The sequence below is a fragment of the Drosophila elegans genome, unplaced genomic scaffold, assembly GCF_018152505.1.
Source record: "Drosophila elegans isolate 14027-0461.03 unplaced genomic scaffold, ASM1815250v1 contig_814, whole genome shotgun sequence".
Classification (NCBI taxonomy): Eukaryota; Metazoa; Arthropoda; class Insecta; order Diptera; family Drosophilidae; genus Drosophila; species Drosophila elegans.
This window is the reverse complement of record NW_024546167.1, coordinates 6844594-6854516: the sequence shown is the minus strand read 5'-3', so window position 1 is coordinate 6854516 and position 9923 is coordinate 6844594. Positions and strand designations below refer to the sequence as shown.

At 37.9% G+C, this 9923-nt stretch overlaps 1 protein-coding gene across 2 annotated transcripts; it reads right to left on the bottom strand.

Moving 5' to 3' along the window:
- Nucleotides 1–5: 5 nt before the first annotated feature.
- LOC108138146 lies at nucleotides 6–6551 on the bottom strand. 2 transcript variants are annotated; one of them, XM_017260217.1, is made up of 2 exons: nucleotides 6424–6551; nucleotides 6–979 (listed from the first exon to the last, which is right to left on the bottom strand). In XM_017260217.1, exon 2 carries the CDS (start codon nucleotides 967–969, stop codon nucleotides 313–315), a length of 657 nt encoding a protein of 218 aa, XP_017115706.1. In that variant the 5' UTR covers nucleotides 970–979; nucleotides 6424–6551; the 3' UTR covers nucleotides 6–312. The 2 variants fall into 2 exon arrangements, with proteins under 2 accessions (XP_017115706.1, XP_017115707.1); XM_017260218.2 differs by lacking the exon at nucleotides 6424–6551 and adding an exon at nucleotides 1320–1390.
- Between the last annotated feature and the right edge of the window lie 3372 nt (nucleotides 6552–9923).

The window sequence follows — 9923 nt, the reverse complement described above, 5'->3', positions numbered from 1 at the left end:
ACGTCTTTCACTGTTGGGTTCAATTTGTATTTATTAACAACTTTTTTAAAATTATTTAACAATTTTGTTGTTTACCATGCGCGGATCGACACAGAAATGTTATTCAAATTTTTTGTTTTTTAGAACTTTAGCTGCGAACTAAACTGAACGAACGAATGTTAGGCGCTTTGAAAGCCATCAATGTTGGATTGAACAGTCAATGAGTCAATGAATCAAACAATCAATCAATCAATCATCCAATCAATGTTCCGTTTAAGGCTACATAAATATGTAAATTTTAATCATCTCCTTAAAAGCTTAGGCTAGTTAGAATTACAAGCGGACATTGGGATTCCGGGAGCGGACGAAGTTCAGCAGCTCATCGGAATCCTCGCACACGAATGGCTTGATGTGATGGCAGGCCACGTCGTGCCACTTGATGCCATCGTTGTAGAAGTTGTTCAGGATGGACAGGCAGCTCTCATCGTTGCCCTGGGCCGCCTCCCGATTATCGGGCTGTGGCTGCTGGTATCCGCCCGTGGCCGACCAATCGCCGGTGTTCCTCTGCGAGGTGGGTCCAATCTTCGCCCCCGATCCCGACCAGAACCATCCGTTCTCGTTGGGTGGCTGCAGATCGGGCCTGTCGCAGCCGGCAAAGTTGCACTTCCTGCCCGATGTCCAGATGTATCGCACATTGCCCCTAGCGATCCTCTGCTTCACAAAATCATTCTCCTGCGGCGTTTCCAGCGAAACGGCATCCATGCAGTGCCGGCGGCAGATGTTCCTCGCATCCAGCCAATCCACCTCCAGACTGCGGGTCGGTGCATGCTCCCAGCTGAAGAAGTACGAGTGGGACACACCCCTGGCATCCCGGTAGCTGGCATGGCGCACCCGGTTGGCGCAACTCCTCGGATCCGGAAGGGCCAGACGACGCTGGGCCAGCGCCACGGCACTCAGTGCCAGCACGAGCAGTGCACGGAGCACATACATATTTGGACAACTAAAATAACAAGGAGAAATCATTTATTCAATTTTGGAAATCCATAAGGTTTGTACCCATAAACAAGCTACTCTAAGATTTAATTTCAACTTTAATTGTCTCTAAGAAAACTTTTCATATAAATATTTGTTTAGCCACTATATTTACCCAGGTCATTAATTTAATCTATTATTATATTTGCCTTTAGAATTTTTTTTGTTACTTCTATGATTGAGATTTAAATAATACAAGATACAAATTTTAGACAGACATACTATTTTTGAAAAGGGAAAAAGGTTTTTTAAAAAACACATTTATAGTTTTTTTGACCAGAATACTTATTTTATTTAAGAGTACTCACAAAACAATAAGGACAGCAAAGCTAATGCGATTTCTGACAAATCTAGAGTGGCATTACTTCCAAAGTTCGGCCTAAAACTGATTAAAAATACAAATCTGACTAGGCTTGGATCTGATTTGCCCCACCCATTGCATTTCCGCTTGGATGAGTCGCTGTGTTTTTATGCAAAATCACTGATTGGAAATGCTTTGCATCGATTTTGATCAATTTTGACTGTGTTTTGTGTATGGAATTTGTCGCTTACAATTGTCATTTTGCACAATTTGATTCCATTTCGTCTAATTAAGTAGTTTTCCATTTCGGCGAGAGGCCTTCAACCTGGTTTCTATTTCGTAACGTGAGAACAACTGACTCTTATTTCGCCCAGCAACATTGTATCGCTCCTGAAAGAGCGATCACTTTACTTGTGCCTATGCAAATGTGCTTATTGTTTTATATCTGTACATAAAAATCCATGAAAATTGTATGCAAATTTTTATGGGTTTATTGATGTGCGACTGGTTGTCTTTATGAGCCACTTGGCAACTAATCAAAATTACATCTTGTATATATATATTGTCTGCCTCGCAATTAGATCCGGATTTAAATAAGATGATATAAGCTGAAATTCTATTTAATGAAAAATGACTTAAACGCGTGCTGGGCATTGTCTATTCCCTGCACAAAAAAAGTTAATTGTCTTAAACTATCCAAAATCAATTGCAAATTAGTTGAAATAAATTGCTGTTGACTGAAAGAGTTTAGACAGTTGAAGGGATAATTGGCTGACGTGAAAAAAAAAAATACAATAAAATTTTACAGAAGAAACAGGAATTCTTTTTGTTTTTCAGTTTAATCATTTAAAAACCTGTAATCATAATCATTTAATCATTTGAAAAAACTGTAGCAGTGACCTAATAAAAATTACAAAACTGTTACTGACCTAGCCTAAAAACCTGACCTATCCGAAGCCAAGAAACTCCCTCTACCACTTTGGCAACAGTCTAGTACACACATATATTCCCATTAGTTAGAGGCATTCAAGTACTCCAGCGTTTCTAGCTCAACTGAAGCCCAGAGTTTGTTGTGTGCATACCAAACTAATAAATACTCGCCGTTAATGGAGAAAGTTGCCCGAGTTCGAGGCGCGAGTCCGTCGTCCGTCGTCCATGGTCATGCATTACACATATTGCGACCCAGCAATCGGCCTCTGGCCAATATTCGAAACTCTTCCGCCTGATAACACTTTTGGTTTGGGCTTTTGTTTTGGCCACGCGCAATTGCATGTTTATTTTTTCCCCCTATTTCACGGCTTGTAAATTTTGTAATTTGAATTTCCGTTGCCACATTTGCTCTTCCTATTTAAAGCACTACCAATACGTTTGGAATATGACAGGCTTTTTCTTCGGCTAATTGTCGTGGGTAAGGGCATTGGCAGCTGCTGAAATATTTTTCGAACCAATTGTCTTCACCTCTTCTTTCGGGCACTTTACTCCCAAGTAGCTCTCATTTTTTTCTCATTTTGGCTTGCCTTTTGATTTTTGTGTACTTTGTGACTTGTTTTCTTTTGTTATGCAAGACTTGCTTTATTGAACATTTCAATGGAAGGCACTTGTTAATATAAATTGTGGGAGAAAGGCATTTATTTTCGGTTTCTTTTGGCGGCTGAATGACTAATGATGATTTAAGGCTCTTCAAATGGTTATATTTTTTTTTTATGTAATTCACCTGTGCGGCGTGCAAAAAGCAACCTTCAAAACGTGCTCAATAGCCGAATAAATATTACAAAATAACCACAAAAGAAATAGGAGTCGAAAACTTTGAAATGTGTTTTTCTAAACACACTATCGTGCACACATCTGTGCAACATTCCGAATCCGAATTGTTAGATAATTAATTCCAAGCCACTGGTGCTGGTTGCTTCGTGGTTGCATCTGCCAAACATTTTTGTTTATTTTTTTAATACTCCTTCCACCTGCTGTACTTACCACCCCCCAAACATGGCAATTAATCTCCGGCTTATACATTACATTTTACAGTCGTCTTCGCCTGGCTCTAAACAACTGGTTTTTTACTGGATTTTTCTTCTTAGATGGCAAGTAAATTTTATTTATGTATCACGCGCTGCGGTGAAGTAAATTTGTAAAAAAAAAATGTCATTAGCTGGCAAAGTGCAGAACGGGTGTTTAAATCACAAAAAGCTGTAAATGGCTAAAAATAGTTAATTAAATATTTGTACATTATTTTTGCCTAATTTTGATAACGGCAATTGGTTTTCGATCAATTAAAATTCTTTTAAAATATCGTAAATAAATTTATAGTAAAAAACGTTTTTAATTTCGTTTTCCGTCAAGAAATTTATTGTTAATGGATTTCCATTTTCGTAAATATTTTTTTAATTAAAGATGAAGTTCAAAATTTAATGAATCAATCGTATTTAGTTTTAGGTATTTCTATTAATAATCAGAAATAACTCCAGAGATTCATCTACCATTTTGAAACCCCTTTTATTTAATTTAAACTGCCTAGATCTGCCCCTGCCATTTCCTGTTAATTAGAAATCTATCGATAAGCAGACGTTTCTCCAGAGAAAACATCGAGAAACTTGCACTTACAGCTTGTTTGTAGAACGATGCCGAAGAGCGAGACGAGTTTCTTCTTTTTAAGCACCAGCTCACTTCGGTGCGATGACAGTAATTATAAAGAAGACGGATTTGCCAGCTGCAAAAGCCATTTGATGACTTGTTGCAACAACATCCCACCTTTGTGTATCTAGATAGCACGCTTTTGATGCCGTCGAGGTCTCTTTTTAGAGCTAATTAGAATGTTTGTGTCTGCTGTTGCGCCATCTGCACCATTGGGTCAACCACTTTGACCTCTTTACGGAGTTACCGCAGAAAAAGGGAGCAGGATGCGGCCGCTGTAGTTATGAAAGTTTGCAGGCGGATGCAACGGCTCCGCTTAATTGCCTGGTCTTGGTCTGGTCTTGGCCCGATCTGGTCTCGTCTTGGCCCGAAGAAGAAGCCGCTGGTTAACAGTAAACAATATGCAGAAAAACTGGACAGACTGTAGAAGAAAGTCTGTCAACTGTGGCCAGTTTCAGACCGCCAGACCACCAGACAGCCAGACAGGCAGAAGGAGCGTTACTTTTACTGGTCAGCAGGCAGCAGCAGCAGCAGCAGCAGCACCTGCAACTTACTGGTTTTCTCGGATGAGCAAAACACAGAAATTCCGCAGACAGTGCAGCGCTCAAAAACAATAACAATGAAGCGAAATGATAGTGAAAATGGTCATGTTTCTTCGCTCAGTTTTTGGTCATCACATAAAATCGTATTTATATGTGCAGGCCATATCAATAAATATTGACAGCGCGTCAGGTTAAAATAAGGCGGAGGGAGCGGTGGGGGATGGTGAGGAGTTCAAGTGGAATCTTCTCAATTGTCTGGGCTTTAGCTTCACTTTCATCTTCGGACCAGGCGCTAATGAGTTACTCAAATTTGTTGCCATGACCACGTAAATGCAACAAACCAGCGAAGGGAAGGCAAAACTCTAAAATGCTGTGAGAAATGGGCTTATGGGTATGACAGAATAATTGTCACTGGTCAATGAATATACGTTTCTTTGAAAAAAACTTACTAATTGTAAAACTAAAAAGAAGTGTAAAATAAAATATATTTTAACATGAAAAAAGGATACTTAGTTAAGCCTTAATATATTATTATTTATTATATTTTATTTAAGACAACGTTTTTGACTTGTAAACGTGAAACTAATCAGACCCTTTTGATAATCCACACAATTATTCTACCAAATAGAGGGCTTAAGGATTGAGAACTGGAATTTTTCATTTAATTTGAATACCTACAAAATTGGCATAGGAAAAACTTGAAAGGGGTGGAGAAAATACGCCCACTGGACCAAAAAAAAACTTTCCTTTAAGCAGAATCCATCCAACAGAGTGACAGGAGGAGCCCAGAGAGATTTTTTTGTTGCAAAGACTTTCCCGCATTCCATGGAGATAAATTATTTTGTTGTCAAATGGAGGCGGAATCGTGACTGGGGATTTCTACTGTGGAATTTTCTGTGGATTGCAGACCAAAAGAGGAGAGTTGCAAGTCCTCCTCCGCAATTGCGATGGGAAACGACATTGAAATTGTTTAACCATCGACCTGTCAGTGCTAATTTTAAATAGCCATTCAAGTGAGGTCATCTCCAGTTGCTGCTAAAAAATGTCAAAGCGCCGTCTTATCAATTTCGTGTTATTGCAAGTAATAAAATATTATTGGCATGACGGTGGTTCAAGACTTTACGACCTCAAATTCTTTGCAGTAGCAGCAGTAGCTCACAGGTGGTGCAGCCTGACATTTTGGCAATTACTGCCCGAACATATAATATTTGCATGCTGCTGGAAAATTAGATTTTCCACTCATTTGCACTGCCAACAAATTGCGTAATCTTCTGCTTCAGTGCATGGCCCTGGGGGTTGCGAATGGGAGTGGGCGGTTGTCGGCTCGAAAAACAGGCCGAAATGAGGGCATAAATAAAGAAAAAACAACTCACTCATTGTTGGGTTAACTAACAACGTTTTTCACACTATTTGCCATGTTCTTCAAAATGACAGAGTGCGCTGAGACGTAATTAATTGTGTTAGGTCGGACTAGAACTTTGAAAATATGTGATTTATCACCTCTTGCATCGAGCTTTTAAAAAACCTACAGCTCATTGTTTTTATTTTTCTTTAAAAATATTTAGAAGAAAACGTTGTTTTTTATATTTTTATTATCTAAAAAGCTTTTAAACAAGTAATAAACAGTTTTTTTACTATGTATTGAAAGTTAATAAAGCAGCTTCAAAATTCAAACATTTGACGGTGTTGTCTTAAAAATGATTTTTCAACAAAATACCAAAATTTAACATCAAATAGCCTCTCATAATCCCCATATAAAACGAATTAAAGCATTAGTTATGGGAAAACTATATTCACTAAATAGGAAATATAAATGTACAACTGAGATGATTTATTTTAATCCTGCACGAAATCTAACCATATCTTAAATTGCAAATCACAATTCTTGAAAAAGCGGTAACACTTTTGTACAGTCACTTGTCCTTAAAGGATAATCACCTTTCGATTGAAACGAACGACACAAACGGGTCTCAAAACTCGATGAGGGCACAGCACAGAAATCCAAGTTATAGATGTTGTCGATGGGACAACCGCACGCAACGCTTCACTTTTACCAACTGAACGCAATGTCGATCTTGCCCCGGGTTTATAGCTTGTCCCCAAAAAGCCAAACAAACTAAAACGAGCAAAAATGGCCAGCGGTTCGATGTTCGAACGTGGCTCAAACCGAGCTGGTGGCTTGGCTTAAGCAAGTGATCAAGTGGGCTGGGGGGGCAAAAACATACTAGAAACAAACAGCAACGGAAATGGCCTGAGCAGCAGGAGGCCTTTTGGCTGGAGATGAGTTTTGGAATGCATTTGATGGCTAATTGAGTTAGTTGCAGCTACTGCTGCCATAAATGTGTCAATGAGCTACTGGTTTGGAGTTTCGAGTACATCTTACAGCTTCGAACATGTTGGCACAGCAAGTTCGCTGCTTGAGTCTTTTGTTTTTCCTCTTGTGCAAAAAATAATAAATATGTGTGAAAAAGGTAAAACTCATCGATAACCGTTACGAGCTTTGTTTAAATAAATGATTATGCATTTATGTTTGATTTTATTTTAATTGTTTTGAGCTAAGCCGAATTGCCCTGGGGTTAAATGTAATTATTTAAGCTTTTTTTTTTGACATTTATGTAACAACTGTATAGGTTTTATACTTTCCGATACAAAGCAAAACGGTGTCAATAAAATCAATAGAGCTTAAATTGCTTCCGGCACAATTTGCTCATCATTAGCCAAAAGGTGTTGAAGAAGCAAACGAAAAGGGCAGCGTACAGATAAACAAAAAAAAACACATGAAAAAATAAATGCGAGCTGACAAAAAATGTTCAAATTGTTCAAAATGAATTTTTTGGACTGCCTTTGTGGGCCTACTCAATTTGATTGATGCGCTTTCTTGATTTGCCTAATGAGAGCACAACAGAAAAATTCATTAATTTTCATTGTGCTCGGCCCAATATTGCTTAATAACGATGGCTGTTATCTTACTGTGCATTTCCAATGCTGTCGATGCTCAAGTTCACCCCTACAAGGCAAATCAGCTTCTGATCTGTTCCAAGTGTCCTCTCACGCACCTCGAGCTCATCTTCAAATTGCAATTCGAGCATACTTGTGCATAAAACATGAAAATATAGCCGATGTGAGGTCGTTTAGTAAATTAAATTTAATTGCATTTTCAATGGTTGCGAAGTGCGATGAAGTAGCAGCCAACAACTTCAAATCGATTCCAATTCGCTTCAAATTGGTCGGGACACTCGTGCATCTTTTTTGTATACTCTAGACAAAGGTATAATGAACAGCAGGATTTATTGAGTTGGCTTGTATAATCATTAATTTTAAAGCATTAAAGAATGCTAACCTTGGCCACCGAAAAAATGAAAGTTTTTGAAAAGAAAGGCCAATTTTAACATCCCCTAAAAGAGTAACAAAATGTCAATTTTAACATAACATAAGGCAAATAAAGTTATAGCAAGGAAGGTTTTTTCTTGGCTTTTTAAGTAACATAATATAATATATGTAACATTATTAAAATAATTTAGTTTTTATACTCTTAATATACACAAAATGTAGCTACTTTGAGATTCTTAACAAAATTTAGGCTTTAGGACTTTAAATTCTTTTAAAACCTTTTTAAAACAGATTTATAATATGTCTATTTTAATACAAAAAGTTGTATGATAAACAATTAGAATATTTGTTTTCTAGTCATCAAAGCTTACATTAAAATAAATAAAATAATGTTGCTTAGAGTATTTTAAGGTTCAGGCCCCCATATTAAGCTTAAGCCTGCATTTCTTGTTATTTGCTGTGACTTTGAACGCATTTGTTTAAGTGATTTATGCATCCGAACATCCGATCTCAAAATCAGTCGAAGCAGCAGCAGCAGATGTGTGAAATCATTAAGTGTGAACAGCGCCAAACTTTGAACGCCATAATGATGGAGCCCCCGAACTTGAACTTGAAGAACGCTGACTTGCAAAAGGCCGCCGCACAAAAACACCCGAAACTGAAAAGTACACAAACCAAATCCAAAAGCATATCCATGGCTGCGGCTGCAATTAGATCTGCACTCCAGTCCAAATGGGTTACCCAGAGGCGAGTAACAATTAAAAATGGGTCTCGCCGGCGGAGCAACAATAAAAAGTTAAAACTCCGCTTACCATGAAGTTAAGTACGAGAGACCTTAGGCGTCATGGATATGGACAAACAAACGCACGAGATGCTGGCACTTTATGGCCCTCGGCTGATGATCACGAACGGTGTGGGATTGTAATATTCCATTGACTGCAATTCCACTTTCCTTCGCCACATATTTCACAAAATTGGCAAAATCCCACGCAGCCTCGGAGCCACATACTCATAATTGGGTCGCTTAATCTATCATTTGACATCTCCGATCCCCGCCGCCCTCAGACAACTTTTTAATTACAATTGGGCTCATTGTTTGAGCAGCGATTTCTGGCTGGTTTTGTTTTTTTTTTTTTTATTGTGTTTGTTACGCAACATTCGCATTGCGTGGCAATTGCCAAAGGAAAGTCATCATTAGATTGACATAAAAACTCTTTATCGGGCTGATTGCGAGCGGTTCAAGAAATGTTTGGCCTTACAAAATGAGTTCATTTCGATTGAGTGGTCTTTGTTGGGTTTAAATATGTAGTTTCCTTTTCGAATAAAATACAAATTACAGTGATATAAATGAAAAAAAAGGAGAAGTTGGTAAGTTGGTTGGTACTCGCAACTTAAACTTTGTTTTACTTTAATACAATAAATACAATAAATAAATAGCTCCCAAAACAAGAAATTAAATTTATTCATAATGGACAATGATAAAACATATTTTTTTCATGGACAGGTTGGGATGTAGAAAAAATTGGCTACCGTTTTAAAAGAAGTGCTTGCACAAAGCGTAAACAATGATAAATTACAATAACATAACATAATTAACTTTGGGCTGAGGCGCTGATGCTAATTAACTTCTTTTTCCTTGGCGAATGTAGATGTCGATGGTTTACCACGTTTGTATACTAGATTTATACACATTTCTGAGGTTAGCATAACCCAGTGACTGACTTTGACTGTTTACCGCATCACGTGGCGTCGGCACCTTGGGTTCTGTAACTCATCGCTTCTTCAACTCCACCACTTAAAACCAACATTTATTTCGCCACTCTTTGATGGCCAAAATGTCAGAGGTTTCTGCGCATTTCGTGGATTCGGCCAGCTGACTATTATCCAAAGCATTTTCCGCCATCAACAATTATTTATTTCATTTATATGCTTATAAGTAACAATTTTTTGCCGGTTTTTTGTCAATTGAAACAAAGCCTTGATCATTTTTGGCCTTGAAATAAATTCGCATCAAATCGTTTGGAATACAAAATTGTTCAAATAATTGTTTGGTTCAATTTAGTTTTGGTCAAGGAAAGGGTTTGTTTTGTTTTTGTTTGTTATTGTTA

What these genes read in the sequence shown, in the direction of transcription:
- LOC108138146 (XM_017260217.1), bottom strand. Translation starts at nt 969, where the DNA reads ATGTATGTGCTCCGTGCACTGCTCGTGCTGGCACTGAGTGCCGTGGCG.